Source organism: Castor canadensis, chromosome 7, assembly GCF_047511655.1.
Source record: "Castor canadensis chromosome 7, mCasCan1.hap1v2, whole genome shotgun sequence".
Lineage (NCBI taxonomy): Eukaryota > Metazoa > Chordata > Mammalia > Rodentia > Castoridae > Castor > Castor canadensis.
The window spans coordinates 27,450,288-27,470,120 of record NC_133392.1 but is presented as its reverse complement, the minus strand read 5'-3'; the positions used below and the strand labels follow the sequence as shown (position 1 = coordinate 27,470,120).

At 47.5% G+C, this 19,833-nt stretch overlaps 1 protein-coding gene across 6 annotated transcripts; it reads left to right on the top strand.

Annotated features, from left to right (window-relative positions):
• Positions 1-861: 861 nt before the first annotated feature.
• On the top strand, positions 862-19,806 carry Pprc1 (PPARG related coactivator 1). Of its 6 annotated transcripts, none has more exons than XM_020171223.2 (14): positions 863-1,083; positions 6,262-6,450; positions 7,723-7,866; positions 7,974-8,075; positions 8,192-11,084; positions 11,472-11,525; positions 12,698-12,755; positions 13,530-13,597; positions 14,552-15,281; positions 16,539-16,679; positions 16,788-16,854; positions 16,971-17,092; positions 17,305-17,456; positions 17,740-19,806. In XM_020171223.2, exons 1-14 carry the CDS (start codon positions 934-936, stop codon positions 17,841-17,843), a joined length of 4,974 nt encoding a protein of 1,657 aa, XP_020026812.2. In that variant the 5' UTR covers positions 863-933; the 3' UTR covers positions 17,844-19,806. The 6 variants fall into 6 exon arrangements, with proteins under 6 accessions (XP_073934547.1, XP_020026812.2, XP_020026810.2 ...); XM_020171221.2 differs by having other exon boundaries at positions 13,527-13,597; XM_074078445.1 differs by lacking the exon at positions 863-1,083 and adding an exon at positions 3,505-5,750 and having other exon boundaries at positions 13,527-13,597.
• The last annotated feature ends 27 nt before the right edge of the window (positions 19,807-19,833 follow it).

The following is a 19,833-nucleotide window of genomic DNA, read 5'->3' as shown; positions in this document are numbered from 1 at the left end:
AACCCCAGTCCCATAAAAGGAAAAACAAAAAAAAGGAAAACAGTATGAAGTAGCTCCTAAGTGGTAAATGGAGGAACAGTAGAGACAGTGATGGGCTGTAAGGGCTGACAGGGAGTGATCAGGATTGGTCGGGATAGTCAGAAAGGCTTCTGTAGATTAAATAGGGTATGAAAGATGTTTCCAAGTTCAAGTATTTAATGCAGAAAAATAAAGTTAGGGGAGCACTGTTTTTGAAGGACTGCAAGAAAGTACTTGAAAGACCAGTACTTGGTAATGTGAACCCAACACAGGTTTTCTGAGTGTAACAGCTGAGGAGTGGAGAACCCAGTATTTTATGAGTAAATTTGCAAGACGAGCATAGTAGTTCACATCTGTAATCCTAGCGTTTGGGAGGCTGAAGCAGGAGGGTTGCAAATTAGAGACTAGCCTGGTTTAGCCCTCCCAAAAAAAAAAAAAAAAAAAAAAGTAAATTTGCAGTAGTGCCACTATGGGATTAGACCCCGTGTCCACTAGGGGATGTTGTTTCAAAACAGAGGCCCACTCGAACTTAAGTGAAAGGAATGTAGCGCAGGTGGAACGTCAAAGAGGGCGTTCCAACAGTTAGACAAATTAGCAAAAATAAAACGATGTGCAAATGTTAACTACCTTCCTTGTTACTGTGCGCTTTCCAATTTGGTTTACCCGCGTAACACAAACTAAGCATTACAATACGCCTAGAGCGCGTGTCACCCAGCCTTCGTGGAGAGACTGCTATTCCCAGAAACCTTCGCGCGAGATCAGGGTTCTCTTCCGGAGTGCAAGTGGGCCTCACCGCACGTCTTTCTGGGATTTGTAGTCTTGCAGTGTCCTTTGGGAATTGTAGTTCCCTTCCCACAATCGGCTGGGCGAGGCGGCGCCGGTGATCAGAGCAGCGCTGGGTGTTCAGGGGCCAAGATGGCGGCGCGCCGGGGACGGAGAGACGGAGTCGTGCCGCCCCCGACTGGAGGCCCCGGCCCTGACCCGGGCGGTGGAGTCCGCGGGAGCGGTTGGGGGAGTTGGAGCCAAGCGTCTTATGGAACCGTGGGCGCCGTGAGCGGCGGGGAGGTGAGAGGCTGGCGGGTGGCTCACGGCTGGTAGCAGAGCGGCGTGTGCCGGGCGGTGACACGTGGACGCCACAGGAAAGGGAGGAAGCACTTGGGAATCGATATCTGGTGGCCGCGGGAGTCGAGTCGGGTTGAGTGGACCTAAGCCTGTTGTTGGGGATACGCCGGCAGGGGCGAGAGCTCTACAGCTCTTCTGGGAAAGCTGGAGGGACAGAGCCGGGTGTCGGAAACATGGCCCTCAGTGGGGGTTGGGGGTCAGGGATTCAGAATTGGAGTCGAAGGCCAAGACCTCTTTCTAAGGATGCCGAGGAGGACTGCAACAACCCGGCGCCGCAGTTCCTTTTTCGGAGCACGTGGGGTGAGGGGAGCAATTTTCCCGGGAGAACTTGTCTGCCTCCCTTCCCCCTTTAGGCAGCTCGGGCACCCACGTGGGTTGGGTTCAGGGTGGAGGGGGGGGCGCGGGTCCACGTGGGGGCGGGGGCGGGATGTCCACGTGGCTCCCGTGGCCCAGGCTGGCGGGCATCTAGTATCCGTGCTGGAGCCACACTGCCGGGAACTGGGTGTGTCTCAGCCGGTCCCGCCATCTCTGGCCTGGGCTGGGGGCCCCAGGCCAGGAAGGAAGGTAGGGGCTGCTAGAGTCGACTTTGCCCAGAGCCTTGAAGTTTTTCCGTCTTGCTTGGGTTTGCAGTGCTTTTCGACAGTGGATGGTGGACTTAACAGATGTTTGAGAAGTCTCTCTGTAGATGGCAGGGTGTGATGGGAGGGTAGAAGATTGTGGCTGAAGGGCTGTGGAGGAGTGAGCTTGTGGAGGCTTCTGTCTGACCGGCTTGGGATGAGTTGTGAGTCACTGGCATTGGCGTTTTGGTTGCCTGCCGTTTTGCCTCATGTGTAATTCAGGGACATGGGGAGTGTCAAAGTATACCTGGGACAAGTTTTAGTAAAGGAGAGGGAATCCTCTCTCCTTCAATTTTTCCTCTTGCATCTCTTTGGAGGAGGCAGCTATGACCTGCTCCTGTGCACTGACACAGAATCTGGTCTGTATTTAAGGCTCTCTGGAATTTTTGCTGAGGATGGGAAAGCTTGGAGGTGGTTTGAGGATTATTGAACTTCAGTTCAATATTTATTGGATGAGAGCCGTATACTTTTAGTCACATTTTTTCTCCACCTTCAGTTCTGTATACTTCTAAAGTGTTACTGTTCCGCTCTTCAGTGGATGGCTTCAAAAAATTCCCACCCAGGTTGGCAGTGGGCAGGAATTAGTTTAAACTGTTACCTCTTTTAAGCAATTGAGTCCTTTTTTTTTTTGTTTTTTTTTTTTTTTGTCTATACTGGGGGGTTGAACTCAGGCCTCTGCTTGCTAGGCAGAACACTACCACTTGAGCCACTATGGTCTTTAATAAGTAAGAAATAATTTATTATAATTTATAACAATGCTGTAAGAAAACACTAATACCAAAACTGAGAAAGAAAACATACATAAATGAGGATTCTAGAGAGAATTTTTTTTTTTCCCTGTACTGGGGGTTGAACTCAGCACCTTGAGCTTGCTAGACAGGCACTCTACCATTTGAGTCATGCCCCTGTTCCTAGAGAGGATTTTTAAATTGTGAGAGTTCTTTTAAGTTGGATCCTAAGTTAATAAAATATGGTTGATAAGATAAAAATAATCTAGTAAGATCTGAAGTGGTCCTGTAATAACATTGTAAGATGATATTACTTAGTTTACCTTTTATGTTGGCCTAATCAAGAATAGATTTTCTTTTTTTCTCAATGTTAAGTATTAACGTTGAGTTCCATATAATTTCAGAAATATAAAATATACCTTTTTGGCCCTAAATTAATGTATATTTTTATCTTTATTCTACTATCTCATAATTGGGTGCTAAATTTCAGGGCAATTTTCATACTAAAGATAAACCACTACCTCCCAGAAGTTTTTCTAATGAGGAGGAAAATAAGTGTTTTAATTGTGAAGACTTCACTCAAGTTGAGTCCTTGACAGCATTTTTTTTTTCTAGGTGGGGGGTTGGGCTGTAGGCTGCCTGGTGGTCCAGCAGACCATTCTAGGCCTTTGTCCAGGGAAGAATGGCTTCTAGGGTATGAATATGGGATCAATGTACCCTTTCTCACACTTATTTTTTTAAAGGTCTCATATTTTTTTGGAGAGGGGGGTACTGGGGTTTGAATTTAGTGCTTTGCACTTGTCAAGCAGGCACCCTACCACCTGAGCAATGTCTCCAGCTTTTGTGGCTGGTGCTGCTTACTCTCTGGGTCAGGCAGGAAGGATCAAAGATCCGGGTGTAACATAAGTTAGGTGGTCATTTGGGGTTGGACAAGGTCTTTGTCTCTAACAAATGTGTAAGGTAGTCAACCAACCAACTAGTTATTGAAATGGCATTATGTTTAGGTGCAGAGAATACACTGGTAAATCACACAAGCATGAATGATCCTTGTCCTCAGAATCTTAAGTTTTTGTTTTTTGTTCTGTGGGACTGGCATTTGAACTCTGTTTTGTGCTTGCAAAGCCAGTGCTCTACCGCTTGAACCACATCTTCAGTCCATTTTGCTTTTGTTATTTTGCAATGGGGTCTCTCAAACTATTTCCCTGGGCTGGCCTCAAATTGAGATCCTCCTAATCTTGGCTTCCCAGTAACTAAGATTATAGGCAGGAACCACCAGTGCCTGGCTCAGGATCTTATGTTTTAATCAGGGTAGACAGATAATACTTGATGATGAGTGGGACAAAAGGAAATTTTGGATATTTGGGATTATAAAATCAGTAGTAGTAAAGTACTTTGCAGGATCTGGGAGGAACATTTTAAGATGAGACCCCAAGACTGAATGAATGTGAAAAACTTCCATCAGAGGAAATAGTGTGAAGGGTGAAAACATAGCTTATTGGAGGAACCGAGAGACCATAGCAAACAAGTGGAAGAGGACAAGGTAGATAGAAGAGTCTTAGTGGAGAAAACCAGAACCCCTGTAGGCCATATTAAGGAGTTTAAACCTAGTGTTAAGGGTAGTAAATTGCTACTAAAGATGTTTACCAGGATCTCAGGAACTGAGACATTTAAAGAAGTTTCTGGCTGATTTATTTATTTATGACCATTTATTTATGAACTCAGGGCCTTGGGCTTGCTAGGCAAGTGCTCTACCGTTCAAGCCACACCTCCAGCCCATGGTAGGTTTTGAACTCTGGAGGAATAAGATGGGGAGTTTTTGAAGTTACCGGGGCCAGAAGTTGGCTTTCTTTTAGCCTAGGCTTAATTCTTGGATGATCTTGGTCCTCTGGGAACTGTGCTGTTTGGGGATGAAGGAATGGGTGAAATCTTAAAAGGGAAGTTGTCTTTGCCTGGGGTTCTAGTTCCTCTCTGATGGAGATGAAGATGAATGGTTTGTAGAGCTGGGTATTGTCTTGAGATTTTGGCCTAGTGGCTGGGGCTCTGGTAGGGAGGAGGCAGGGCAAGTAGAGATGCAAGCTCCTTGCTCACCTATGTCTGCTTGCTGAGCCAGGTGCTATTCAGCTTCTGGTTGTAATTACAGGATTGTTGAAGACCTGGGAGGGGTTAGTGCCTAAAACTTGCTGCCTTTCACTTGATCTCTGAGCCTATCTCCTAAAGTGTCTCTAACCAGCCTTACCTCTTCCTGGGGCCTGAAACTCAACTTTTTCAAGAGGGGAAGAGGGAATAGTCACACTCTTTGTTTTTTTCTTTTGGAGAAGGTGAAGTGTTGAGTTTCCTTTTGCTGCAGACGGGAAGTCTGGTTTTTCAATGTTTGATTCTGTTCTTAGGCTTTTGCACCATTTTCCCAATAGTAGAAGTTAGAGCCCTGGTCTCACCAGTCCCATTTTTGGCCATGCACATGCCCACACTCTTGACAGGTCTGGGCGGGCCCTGTTGTGACAGGGTTGAAGCTATTACTGTCAGAGGAAGGTGTGTGGGGTGGGGCCTCTCCATGTATAAAAGAATCAAGCTTTCTTTTCTTTGGCTTTTTTTGGAGGGGGCACAGTACTGAGGTTTGAACTCAGGGCTTCATGCTTGCTAGGCAGGTGCTGTACCTCTTGAGCCATGCTTCCAGCCCCTTTTCTTTGGCTTTTAACTGGTAGGAATGGGGATGGAACCCTTCCCTTGGAACTACTACAGAGAGGTTGGATTGCACATGGTTGGGGGTGTGATTCATTGATAGAGTGTGTGCTTATAGTGCACAATCCCTAATGGGGTTGGGGCGCTAAAAAGAGAAATGTGAATGTGAATATTAGTTATTTATAAGACATTGCTAGACATGGGGAGTATAAAAACATTTAAATTTTTCTGGAAGCCCAGAAGAATATAAACTAATAGAATCCAAAGGGTTATTTACCCCAAAGAAACTTGAAATCCAGTTTTAAAAGAGATGAAGGAATGTCATAGGGTTAGTGGGATCAGAAGTGATTGTCAGAAGAGCAAACAATACAGAAAAATGTGGGTTGGTATGAGAAGATAGTAGTGTGTGATGGGGAAGCCTGAGGTTTCTTTTTTGTTTGTTTTGGGTTTTTTTTTCTTTCTTGGCATTTGAACTCAGAGCCTCCTGCTTGCTAGTCTGGCACTCTACCACTTGATCCCTGAAGTGTCTTCTTGAAGAAGGTAGATTTGACCTCAGTAGACAGCAGAGGCCTAAGTGGGATTTGAGGTAGGTTGTTGTAGCTGAATTGTCTCATGGCTGACTTCTTCCTTTGATAAACCCTTAAATCTAGTGTCCTCCACACTGCAAGCAGAAAGCTTCTGAACAATCTTGATTTTTCTTTGAGACAAGGTCTTGCTATGTAATCCAGGCTGGCCTTGAACTCACAGTTCTCTTTATTAGCCTCCTAGGTGCTGGAATTACAGCATGTATCTCTATGCCTGGGCTAATCTTGATCTTTTTGATGTTTTTACTTCTGAATTTAATAATCTCTTTTGGCTCCAGCTGTTTGTGAGTGGCATCCAAACTCTTCCTCCCAATACACTGCCATTCTGGATAGGACTTTGGTCTATGGATTATACTTCTTTCTACCTAACTAGCCCAGAGATTTGGCACTGGTGGGGCAATTCCTGAGTTTGGGTCCACTGGTGAGGGGACTGGATACCTGGTTTATCAAGCATATCAGTTAGCTGCCCCCAGTGGGCCCATGCCCATTTAATTCTGCCCCATTTTGTCCCAGGTGCTGCTGCATGAAGAGGGGGATGATTCTGGCTTTGTCAATCTGTCTCGGCTGGGCCCATCTCTGAGGGAGAAAGACCTGGAAATGGAGGAGCTGATACTGCAGGATGAGACACTGCTGGGGACCATGCAGAGCTACATGGATGCCTCCCTCATCTCCCTCATTGAGGATTTTGGGAGCCTTGGAGAGGTGAGCTGGGGCTAGATTTGGAGATTTTATTTATTTATTTATTTACTTATTTATTTATTTTATGGTACTAGGGTTTGAACTCAAGGCCTACACCTTAAGTCATTCCACTAGCTCTTTTTTGTGATGGGTTTTTGCAAGATAGGGTCTCTCAGACTTTCTCTGGGTTTCAAACTGAGATCCTCCTGATCTTTGCCTCCTGAGTAGCTAGGACTACAGATGTGAGCCATCAGTGTCAGGCATGGAGGTCTTTAGACAGAAGCTTTGCATAGGAAGCTGTACCTCAAATCTTTGAAGTCATTTTAGGCATGACTCTGCTCTCCCTGGTCTTTGGCTACTAGGTACCTAAGTTGAGTTCCTTTTTTTTTTTTTTCTTTTGGCAGTACTGGGGTTTGAACTCAGGGCCTCAGGCTTGCTAGGCAGGCACTCTTACCACTCAAGTCATTCCACCAGCTCTTTTTTGTGATGGGTTTTTTTGAGCTAGAGTCTCTCAAACTATTTGCCAGGGCTAACCAAACTGTGATCTCCTGAGTAGCTAGGATTACAGGCATGAGTCACTGGCACCTTGCTCTAACCTGAGTTCTTAAAGCATGTGTTTTTGTTTTTAGGTGGGAGATAGGCTTCAGGCTATCAGATTATGGTCCATGTAAGAATGCCCAGGCTAGCTTAGACTGTAGTGCAAGGCCTTTCCTCCCTATATGAGCCCTTGACTTGCATGTCCAGAGGGTGCTTATCTATTTTTGAGCCCAGTTCCAACCTAGTCAAGAGTTGTTTGCTGAACATCCTGCATCTTACCTGAAGGTGGGGGAGTGTGCAAAATCCAAGTTTAAGACTCAAGTCTAGTGGGTGCTGGTGGCTCATGCCTATAATCCTAGCTACTTGGGAGGCTGAGATGGTGAGAATCATGGTTCAAAGCTAGCCCAGGCAAATAGTTTGCAAGACTTCATCTCCAAAATAACCAGAACAAAATGGACTGGAGATGTGGCTCCACTGTTAGCGCTGCTGCTTTGCAAGCCCTGAGATCAAACTCCAGTCCCACCAAAACAAAAAAATGGCTCAAGTCTAGCAGGTTTCTGTTGGTCCTGAAGAGTTGGTGAATGGTAAATGGATTGAAACCCATACCTGCTGGTACTCAAATTCCTCTTGCTAGCAAATTGAGCTGAGCTGAGCTGAACCGAGCTTGGGAGACTGATTCTCTTGGCATCCAGTCTTTCTTAGTGGCCCCATAGGTTATTTGGATGTCGTTGGGACCTCCCTGTTGTCTTTCTGGAGCAGAGCAGGTTATCTCTGGAGGACCAGAATGAAATGTCGCTGCTCACAGCTCTGACGGAGATTTTGGACAATGCAGATTCTGAGAACCTATCTCCATTTGACAGCATTCCTGACTCGGAGCTACTTGTGTCACCTCGAGAAGGCTCTGTGAGTGTGGAACCAGGGAGGGAGTACAAAAGTTATAACCATATCTTTAGGCCTGTTCATATAGCTCTGAAGCACAAACTGATTTCAGGTCTTTTTATCCCTCTTAGTTGCACAAGCTGCTCACACTCTCTCGGACACCCCCAGAACGTGACCTCATCACCCCAATTGACCCACTGGGACCCAGCACAGGCAGTACTAGAGTGAATGGGGTAGGCCTGACCTGGGGACCCTCAGGAACTCACAGGTGGGGGGAGTATGTGAGGACAGGTCTGGAAAGTGCTTTCCTGAAGAAAACTCCTCCTGAGTCTTTTCTTCTCTCCTGCAGGTTGAGATGTCTCTTTCAGATCCCCCTTGGGACTTCTCCCCACCTTCCTTCTTAGATACCTCTTCCCCCAAGCTGCCTAGTTGGAGACCCCCAAGATCAAGACCACGCTGGGGCCAATCTCCTCCTCCCCAACAGCGTAGTGATGGAGAAGAGGAGGAGGACATGGCCAGCTTCAATGGTCAGGTGCTTGCTGCGGAGCTTGACAACTCTGTGAGCAGTATCCCAGACTTCCCCATGCACCTGGCCTGCCCCGAGGAGGAAGACAAGTCGACAGTAGGAAAGGTAGCAGTGTCCATACCTGGCGATGAGAGCATCTCTTCCCTGAGTGAGTTGGTACGGGCCATGCATCCATACTGCCTGCCCAACCTCACCCACCTGGCATCACTTGAGAATGAGCTTCAGGAGCAGCCAGATGATTTGACACTGTCTGAGGGTTGTGTGGTGCTGGAAATTGTGGGCCAGGCAGCTACAGCTGGTGATGACCTGGAGATCCCAGTTGTGGTTCGGCAGATCCCTAATGGACCCCAGTCTGTGCTCCTGGATGACTCACTAGAGGTCAGTTCTGCCTTGCAGTTTCTCATGCCCACACTGGAGTCAGAAGCAGAGGCTTCTGTGCCCAAGGTAGTCCCCTGCCCTGAGGAAGAGGGGTTGTCTCTGGACTCAGTCTGCTTATTGGAACCCAGGAAGGTCATAGAGCCAGTGGAACCCAAAGGGCCTCAGAACCCACCTGCTAATGCAGTACTGGGTTCCCAGAGAGTTTCCAGAAAAGGCAGGAGGAAGAAGAGCAAGGAGCAACCAACATCCTGTGTGGAAGGCTATGCCAGAAGGCTGAGGTCATCCTCTCGTGGGCAGTCTACGATGGCTACAGAAGTGACCTCTCAGGCAGGCAGTTTGCAGAAACAGTCTCAGGAGGAACTTCAAAGAGAAGCTGGGCCTCCCCAGGGTAGGGGAAAGCCACAGGCTTGGGCACGGGCCTGGGCAGCTGCTTTGGAGAAACCTGGCTCTGAGAACTTGGATAGAAGTGCTGGACAAAGTAGTCCTTCTAAAGAAGATCCTCCAGACCTCTACCCCAAACTGGTTGATACTATCCAAGCCAACCCTGTTCAAACCCATGTCTCATTGGTTGATTCTGCTCAGAGTGACCCCATGCCAGTTGACTCTGTTGGAGTTGATCCTACTGCAGGTGCCCCTGCTGTAGCTGATCCTGCACCGGTTGACTCAACTTCAGCCAGTACGGAGCTGGTTGACCCTCTCCCAGCTGACACAGTGTTGACTACCCCAGTTCTATCTGACTCGACAGTAATTGACCCTGCAGTGGTTGTTCCCATCCCAGATAACTTGTCAGCAATTGATGCTGTCCTGACTGACCCAGTGCCAATTGACCCTATTCCCAGTGACCTGCCTCCAGTTGACCCTATGCTAGTTAAGTCCAGACCAACTGACCCCAGACGTGCTGCATCATCAGTTCAGGGGAATTCAGTTTCTCATCTCCTTGACTCAGAGTCTTTGGATCCTCCAAAGAGGACCAACCCTGAAGTCAAAGAGGTTGTAGGTCCTCTGAAGGTGGAAAGTGGTTCCAGTGCCACAACTCAGGAAGCTAGACCTCGGCCTCTTAGCTTATCTGAGTACCGTCGTCGAAGGCAGCAACGGCAAGCAGAGGCAGAAGAGAGGAGTTCCCAGCCCCCAGCTGGGAAATGGCCCAGCCTCCCAGAGACTCCCACAGGGCTGGCAGACATCCCTTGTCTTGTCCTCCCACCAGCCCCAGCCAAGAGGACAGCTCCGCAGAAAAGTCCTGAAGCTCCCCAAGAGGCTTGTTTTGTGCCTGTGGGTCCCAGCCCTGCTTCTCCTAGTCCTGAACCAACTGCAAGCAAACCCATGGTCTCAACTCCCACTGAACAGGTGCCATCCCAAGAGATGCCACTGTCAGCAAGACCTGTCCCTCCTACTGTTCAGCCCATATCTCCTGTTGGGCCCATGCCTCCCACAGTGCCCACTCCTTTGCCTTTCCTCCCAGGTGGACTGGGTATACCTCCCATGCTGCCCCTTCCTGCAAATGGGCAAGGAGTTCCCAGTCTTCCCCCACCTCCCTTGCAGTCTCCTGGTCTTCCAGTGTCTATGAGACCAGTGCCACCTGATCCCTATACTCACTATGCCCCTGTGCCACCCTGGCCTTGTTATCCCCCTGTATCCCTTTCTGGCTATCCTTGCCTAACCCCCCCACCAACGGTGCCCCTAGTATCTGGTACTCCTGGCACCTATGCTGTGCCCCCCACTTGCAGTGTGCCTTGGGTACCCCCTCCTGCACCAGTCTCACCTTACAGCTCCAACTGTACCTATAGGCCCATGGGATGGGGTCCAGGACTACAGCAACCTCCATTCTGGTCTGCTGTTCCCCCACCTCCTTTGCCTCCAGCCTCTGTTGGGAGAGCTGTTCCACCCAAAGTGGAGCCCAGTGGCATTCCAGCTGTCCCTCCTGAAAATGTACTTCCTGTGCCAGTGACTCCTTCCCTCAGTCTTGGGCCAGTCAGCCCTATAGCTCCACAGATAGAGCCCGCCAAGGTGGAGGTCAAGCCAGTGCTTGCATCTCCCCATCTGAAACAACAGGTGTCCTCCCTGGTGCAGAGCCCCCAGATCAAGGCTCCATCATGTCTGTCTGTTGAGGGTGTGGCTGTTGAGGAGCCTGAATCAGAAAGGCTAAAGCCTGAGACCCAGGAGTCCAGGCCCAGGGAGAAGCCCCTCTCTCCTGCTATCAAGGCTGCTCCCATGCTAAGGCAGAGCACTGTTCCCAAACTGCCTGCTGTCCACCCAGCCCGTCTAAGGAAGCTGTCCTTCTTGCCCACCCCACGTACTCAGGGTCCTGAGGATGTGGTACAGGCTTTCATCAGTGAGATTGGTGAGTAGCACATTAGTGTAGTTGGTGTGAGGATACCAGAGTTGGTTGGGAGTGTTTGTAGAACAGAATGAACACCCTCCATGAGGCTGCCCTTTGGATTTCTTTGGAGTGTGTTCGCCAGGCAGAGCCCTGGCTTTGTTTGAATGGGTTTTTTGGTTTTTGTGGTCCTAGGGGTTGAAACTCAGGGCTTTGCACTTGCTAGGCAGGAGCTCTACCACTTGAGTGACACCACCAGTACTGTTTGAAACCTTGCTTTGTGTTGCTGCCTTGTATAGTGGGTAGGGAGGCATGTAAAGGGAGAAGTGAGGTGATTTGGGGGCTTTCCTGGGATCTGTGTACTCAGTTGATAGGAACTGTTTTTTAATCCTATGTTGTGTACCTCCACAGGAATTGAAGCATCAGATCTGTCCAGTCTGCTGGAACAGTTTGAGAAATCAGAAGGTGAGGGAACCTGGGTAGTTCTGTTCCTTTTTTTTTTTTTTTGCACAATGCTGGTAATTGAACCCAGGGCCTTGTGCATGCTAGATGAGCTTGGCTCCACCACTTGAGCCATGCCCCTCACACTTTTGTATCTTGTTTTTGAGATAGGATCTTGGTAACTTTGCCCAGGCTGGCTATGAACTATAGATCCTCCTACCTCTACTTCCTGAGTAGCTGGGATTACAGGGAGTTTTAGGGTTTTTTGTTTGTTTGTTTGTTTCTGTGGTACTAGGGTAAATCCACAGCTATACGACTTGCTATGCCCTCAGCTCTCCAACCCTTTTTTGTTGATACTTCCCTTTTGGCTCAGCCTTTTAGTTGCTTTACGTGGAGTAAAGGGGACAGACAGTGGCAGCCTGTAGAGCAGCCCCCTAATTGTCATGAGGAGACAAGATTCATCTGAGGTAATAATCTAAGCTTGGGACAGTGAAAGTACAGCATAACAAGTACTGTAAAAGAATAGGTGAGGAGTTCCAGTTAAGTTGGGAATGCTTGGGGACATTTTTCTAGCGGAAGGTAACTTTCTTGGTGAGCCTTGAATAAAGATATGAGGCATAGGAAGAATTTCCATATAGTGCATTTGGAAAACAAATGAGTAGCTTGGCTTTCTCAAAACAAGGTATGGCTCTGGGTGTTGTGGAGGCTACTGTGCCTTGTTATTAGGAGCTTATGCCCTAACGGTGGAAAACAATCTGCAGAAATGGCTTCTGAGTTAATACCAGGTATCTGTAGTACAAGGCAGAATAAAAAACATGACACAGTAGTAGGCTGTGGACTAAGGATGTAGTTCAGTGATATATGCTTAGTATGTGTAAAGCCCAGTACCTCAACAAATGAATAGTAGGCTCTGAGGCTAGGAAGTTAATTAAACAGGTCTTGTAGAACCTTGAATACTAGGCTTATGAATCTGGACTCTTACCTCATATTCATTGGGGACCAAGGTATTTCTGAGCAGAGTCATAATTAAACATAGTACCTGGTCACCCACAGGATCAGTCTGGGAATGTCTGGGAAAGCCCAACAGGGAATGTGTAGGCAAAGTGAACTTTCTTCATGTCTCAAAACAAGCCCGTCTGTACTACCTCAGTCTGGAACATCAGGTTGGGCTTTTAACTAGTATGGTTTCTTTGCAGCTAAAAAGGAGTGTCCTCTCCCGGCTCCTGCTGATAGCTTGGCTGTAGGAAACTCAGGGTAAGTATGGAGACGTGAGCGAGTTACCCTACAGCTGTTGGTCAGCAGCCAGCCGGCGCTCCAGGACCATCGACTGGATGCCTCTCTTACAGAGATGTTCAGTTGACTCTAGAGTTTTATCCCATTTCCTGCTCTGCCCATCACTACCAGGCACTGGCCTGGGTGATGAGGGTGGGAGGGTGTGTACTGCCCTCCAGCTGATTCCAGTCAGATTCCAAATGCCCTGGAGGTGCCTTTTATCTTCTCTTGTCAAGTCATGCTTTTGGGATTTCTTTCCTTCTTTTAGCAGACTTTAAGCTTGCTCAACACTGGTGATAACCAACTTAAAGTGGGGGAAGATATTAATGGCTAGGACTTCCCTGACTCTTTGGAGGACACAAGCACCCATGGGCCTCCTTTGCTCCCTAGCCTTCAAGCAGTGAGAGGCCTTTTTCATTTTTCATGTTCATGGTATACCATCCTATTTTTCCCAAGTGTATTCCTCTCTATATTGGTTTCAGGTTGTTTTGAGCTGGGTAGGCAAGGCTCCTGATTTGAACGAGGTGGGTGGTATTAAAGGTCATAGCCAGCCTGCCTCATGGAATTGAGCTAAGTTGAGACCCAATCTACAGTTCAGTCACTAAGGCCCTTTTGTGTTAGAGGACCATGATAAGGGCAGTTTGGGCCTCCCATTCTTCTCTGCACGCACCCCTTTTCCATTGCTTTGTGAAGAAAGCAGATGTATAAGATACTGAGGCAATGAACCAGGCTTTCCCTTTTCCCCCCCACCAGCAGCATTGACACTCCCCAGGAGAAGAGGCCCCTAGACCGGTTACAAGCCCCAGAACTGGCCAACGTGGCAGGTGGGTTCAGGTTGGGAAACTCTGGTTATTAGTTTGTACAGTAGGTGTACCATGTCTGCTGTGCATCAAGTATGTGTAGGCATTGAGGATACAGAGATCTGATCTCCATTCTTAAGGTTCTCACAGTCTAGGGGGCAGATGTGTAAACAAATAAGCATATTGAGTATCAAGAGGTGATGTGTAAAGAAGCACCTGTGATTTTTAGTGAGATCTGAAGGGGGGAGCCAGGGAAGGGCTATATAGGTTATCCCCTGAGCTGAGGCTTGAGAAAAATAACTGATCAGTCATGGTAGATTTAGGGGACACGAAATTCTAAGCAAAAGGAATAGCTTGAGTGAACTGAAGAAACAGCCAGCCTGCTGTGTTTAGGGGCATTGTGAGTAGGTTGGTTTGACTGGAATGTAGTAGTTTATTAGGGTGGTGGACAGAGTGAAATGAGATGAAGCCTAAGTGGTAAACAAAAGATCTAATTATGGGAACTTTGAATGCCATTTTAAGCTGTTTGAACTTTCTCCTGTATATTGAAGAAGCAATTGGAAAAGCTTTATCAGATTGGTTTTTGGATGGTTGGTTCAGCAGAAATATAGAAGATAGGTGGACAGGTGTGAAGCTGTAAGTAGAGAGACAATTTTATTGCACAAGTCTAGGTTAAGACACAACCTGTAGTCAGATTGGATGGAGGGGCGGGTCTTAGAATGGAGAGAGGTAGATCAGATAGGACCTGATCACTGGGTTTGAATAATTGAGAGGATGGCGGTTTCAGGAGGACTGTAGCTAGCTGGTCCTCAAGATGGGGACCGTGGGGGAAGGAACAATTGAAATGGAAGAAGTTGGGCTGTTGACTAAGCCTGGTATACTTTGTAAGAAGTGGGATCTCTTGAGCCTAGATACACAGTATTTAGAAGTGTATAATTGGCTCTCACCCTGCTATCTCCATCCTCCCTCCCCACACAGGGCTCACCCCTCCAGCAACCCCTCCCCACCAGTTATGGAAGCCCCTGGCTGCTGTTTCACTGCTGGCCAAAGCCAAATCTCCTAAGTCCATCGCCCAGGAGGGAACCCTGAAGCCTGAAGGAGTTACAGAGGCCAAACATCCAGCTGCAGCCTGCCTCCAAGAAGGGGTCCATGGCCCTAGTCCTGTCCATGTGGGCTCTGGGGACCATGACTATTGTGTCCGGAGTAGGACACCCCCCCAAAAAATGCCTGCCCTAGTCATACCAGAGCTGGGCTCCCGATGGAATGTCAAACGCCATCAGGATATCACTATCAAACCTGTTTTGTCCCTGGGCTCAGCGACTCCCCTACTCTCATGCACAACTGCCTCCCAGGAGCCACTTGATCACAGGACTAGTAATGAGCAGGCAGATCCTTCAGCACCTTGCCTTGCCCCATCTGCCTTGTTGTCTCCTGAGGCCTCACCCTGCCGGAATGACATGAACACTAGGACTCCCCCTGAGCCCTCAGCCAAGCAGAGGTCAATGCGCTGTTACCGAAAAGCCTGCAGGTCAGCCAGCCCCCCAAGCCGGGGCTGGCAGGGCCGTCGTGGCCGCAGCAGCCGTTCTGTCAGCTCTGGGTCCAACCGGACCAGTGAAGCATCTTCCTCTTCATCCTCATCGACGTCTTCCTCATCCCGATCCCGGTCCAGGTCCAGGTCCCTCTCCCCTCCCCACAAGAGGTGGCGAAGGTGAGCTTTGTTGGCCTGTTAGATCCTCTCCATTTAGGAAGTTCATGTACTCTCTTCTGCACCTTACTTTAAAAGCTTTAGCATACACACACACAAAAAAAAGCTTTCACATACATTGACTTGGGTAGTTTGTTAATAAGTCTTTTATTTCTGTCTTTGACTTTCATCTTCTGTCCTCTTATGGATTGTTGAAGGAGTTCAGGATATTGCTGAGATCTGGTTTCTTGAGATGAGCCTTGGGGAGATTGTGAGAGTTTGATTTTGATTGTGTTGATTTCTTCACATGCTGTCTACATGTGATATTTTCTTGGTGGTATGTGGCATAGTAGGCTAATTGTTAATGGGAAGCAGTTTTTCCCTTAATAATCTTTTAAGGAAAGTGTCTGAGGCAATTCTGTAGGATGTTACTATAGCCTTATCTATTTCCTGATAGATTTTTTTTCTCGGAAACAGAGAAATTTAACAGAATTTTTGGGTTTCAGCAGTGATACATATCTCCAGAAATGGCTCCGACTCTAGGTCTAACACAATTACCTTCCTTTATGCCCTTTTGAGACATAGTAGGAAAGCAGTTGTAACCAGAGACCCTGGTACCTAACTGCGGCACCACAGATAGAGTTGGTTGTGAGAACTAGGGTCCAACCCTTTATCTTCCTGAGTTGCCATTTATTTTTATTTCTCTTTCTGATTTGTTAAATGTGTTTTTCAATTTTCTTCCCTTTTTCTTTTTCTTTTTTTTTTTTTATTTGCGGTGTTGGGGCTTGAACTTGGGGCCTATACCTTGAGCCACTCCACCAGCCCTTTTGTGATGGGTTTTTTTCGAGATAGGATCTCGCAGACTATTTGCCTGGGCTGGCTTCAAACCAATTCTCCTGATCTCTGCCTCCTGAATAACAAAGATTATAGCTGTGAGCCACTGGCCTCCGGCTGTTCTTTCTTTTTTTGAAAGAAAGTCTCAGGCTGGCCTGAAACTCTTAATCTTCGTGCCTCAGCCTTGGGATTATAAGCGAATGCCACCACACGTGGCTGTGTTTTAATTTTCAGTGGCATCATTGAAAATAAAAATGAAGTCTGCTAAAACATTTGAGATCTATCTAAAGTTACAAGTTCTATGAACTTCAGATTCTAGATTTCTTTTGCTCTGCTTTATCTTTGGTTCTGAGCTTCCTGACAAGGCAGCAGGGCTGGGCCTGGGTGAGGTAAATGGAGCATGTCTGCACTATTCCCAGCATTCCTGCATGCTCTTTAATTCTCTAGGTCCAGCTGCAGTTCCTCTGGACGTTCCAGAAGATGCTCTTCCTCTTCCTCTTCATCCTCATCTTCCTCATCTTCATCATCCAGTTCCCGAAGCCGTTCTCGTTCCCCATCCCCTCGCCGGAGAAGTGACAGGAGGCGGTGGTGAGCATAAGCATGTGTATCAAAAGTCAATGAAATTGGGGTACAGGTGCCTAGAACTGTGAGTCTTGTTTTATGTCTGGGAGGGGCTGATGAGACTTCTCTTACTAGGTACAGCTCTTACCGTTCACATGACCATTACCAAAGGCAGAAAGTACTGCAGAAGGAGCGTGCAATAGTGAGTAGGGGAGCAGGTCATGGAAGGAGGGCCTTACTCTGAGCCATGAGCTCAGAACGTCACCTGTAGCTGCAACTCTGGCTCAGAGTATCGCTTTTCCTTGATACCCAACGTAGGAAGAGAGAAGGGTGGTCTTCATTGGGAAGATACCTGGCCGCATGACTCGGTCAGAGCTGAAACAGAGGTTCTCTGTTTTTGGAGAGATTGAGGAGTGTACCATCCACTTTCGAGTCCAAGGGTAAGCTTGGATCCCAAGGTCAAGATGTCCTTTGTGTCCTATTCTCCTACCTTGATGTTTCTTTGTCTTCCATTCTTGCTCTGGGTGCTGGGCAGTGTGGGGCACCTTCATTTCTACAATCAGAGGGTTGGGCATTGGGATAAGAATCATCTTTGTACCTTGGGGTGCTGTGCCTTCATGACATGTGCCCAAATGGCTCACCTCTCTACCAGTGACAACTATGGCTTCGTCACTTACCGCTATGCTGAGGAGGCATTTGCAGCCATTGAGAGTGGCCACAAGTTGCGTCAGGCAGATGAGCAACCCTTTGATCTCTGCTTTGGGGGCCGCAGGCAGTTCTGCAAGAGGAGTTATTCTGATCTTGGTGAGTGGAGGGGAGGGCCTGAGGCTTTGGCATACTTCATCCCTTCCTCAGAAGGGTTCCTAAACTTTTGAGAGTGGAGCTGGGCTGACTTACTACCTGACATACAAAGCTCCTAAGGGGGTGGGAAGACTGGAGAAGTGTACTCTTCCATATCTCAAACTTAAAATTGGGTCAGTTTTAGCCAGCTATTCATCCACTATTTGGGAGTTGGTTGGGCATTTGAGAACACTGTTTGGGAAGTGTGGTAAGAGACCTTCATGTTTGTACCTCTCTACCTTTGTAGACTCAAACCGGGAAGACTTTGACCCTGCTCCTGTAAAGAGCAAATTTGATTCTCTTGACTTTGACACATTGTTGAAACAGGCCCAGAAGAATCTGCGGAGGTAACCCTGGGCCCTCCCCCCCATCCCTTTTTCTTTGGAGGTGCCCAACCTCCTCCATCCCCCTCCCCCACTCTAGGGGAGAGAGCTGCTAGTGAGGAGATGACTGTTTTATAAGAAATGGAAAAACGTGAAATAAAAAAATGTGTTAAATCAGATTTTTTTAAATGGGTATTTGTTTTTTATAACAGGTGTTGAAAACAAGTTAACTTGCATTCCTATGTAAGATGGTTGGGGCTGAGGGCTTTCTCCAGCGTTTGGAACATTTAAGTCACTATGCAGACTAATAAATATGAATTAGAGAGCATTCTTGTGTTATTGTGCTGCTTCTGTGGTGCTAGTGCCACATGTATTCCCTTTTTCATTGACATGCTTACCTCCATTTAGATCTCTGGTCAGGTGCAAAATTCCACTGGATTTTAAACTTGGCTCCTTTGGTGTATTGTTTGTGAAATAAGTCAGGGAGGGAAGTGCTTCTCAAACTTGAATGGACATTTGCAGGGTTGGAATTTTTTTGTTTTTCTTGCAGTACTAGGGATTGAACTCAGGGTCTAAGGTCTGATAGGCAACATCCCTAGCCCTTTCTTACTTTATTTTAAGACAGGGTTGCTGCTAAGTTGCCCAGGCAGGTCTCCTGATCTTCTTGCCTCATAACTCAGCCTTCTGAGTAGCTGGGATGCAGATTCAGACTTCTGAGTGGTGCGTCTGCATTTTAAACAATGGGAGATGGTACTACTCCAGGAAGAGATTTCCATAGCAAGGACCTAGAGGAATCTCTTATTTGTTGCAAATAAAGGTGTTCTAAACTGGGGCTTGTGTCAGTTCACTATTTTAGTTTGAGCATAATACATTTCATGCAGCATGTGCTTCAGTGTTTTACAGAATGCAAGCACAGAGATTGAATTTATCTCTGGGGGATATGAAGATATTAGAGTTTTCAGAGAGGAGAGTTCTTGGTTGAGAAAGACTGAGAAGGGCATCTCAAGAAAGTGAACCATAGTCAGCTCCAGTGGATCACAGCTATAATTCTAGCTAACTTGAGAGGCTGAGATGGGGAGGATCACTGGTCGAGGCCAACCAGGAAAAATAGTTCAAGAAACACCCCCATTTCCAAAATAACCAGAGCAGGTATGGTGGAGTAGCTCAAATGGTACAGCAACTACCTACCAAGTGTGAGGCCCTGAGTTCAAACCCCAGAACTGCCAAAAAGAAGAAACGAACTGGAGGTATGGCTCAGTGGTACAGCACCTGATTTGCAAGAGTCCCTGAGTAAGACCTCAGTCTCACACACACACACACAAAAGTGGGTTCTTATCCTTCCTGAAGAGCATTAATGGGAATTATTGAAGGGATCGCTGGCTGATAGTGGGCACTGATACTGGAGTTAGTCATGAGAAAGAGTGAACTGTAGTCTGGAAAAAAAAAAAAAAGGGTTATTTTCAGTACTGTGGATTTAAGGAATTAACTGCTGTGCGATTCAATTTTGGTCACGATCACTTTTCCCTTCATGGACTTGAACTAAGGTTGAGTGAAGGAGGGAGGGCTTTCTTGTACAAGGCATGACTGAGGGAGGGTAGCTTAGGGAATCAATACCTCTGCCACCACCAGTTCAAAGATCTGCAGTAGAGGTGGGAATCTGGAGGTTTAGGTATCTGATAAGGCCTCCCTGCGTGTTGGAATGAAAATGGGAAGGAAAACATCAGCACGAATGGAGTGGTTGGGGGACGTCATGACCAGACGTCTGAGGTCTGATAGGCATCTTTAAAGAGGCGAAAGATGGTTGGAGCCTGCCAGTCCATTCATTATTCTGAACTCTGAGTCACATCTGGGGAATGGGAACTTGCAGCCATGCGAAAAGGTGCTTCCAGCAGAAACGCGCGGGAAGTCGCGACTTTTCCCGCCACGGCCGGGGGCGTGACCCTGACGTCAGAGCCCCGCCCTTACAAAGTGGCTGCCGGTGGGCTCCGCCCTTATCAAGATGGCGACCCACGTGAGAC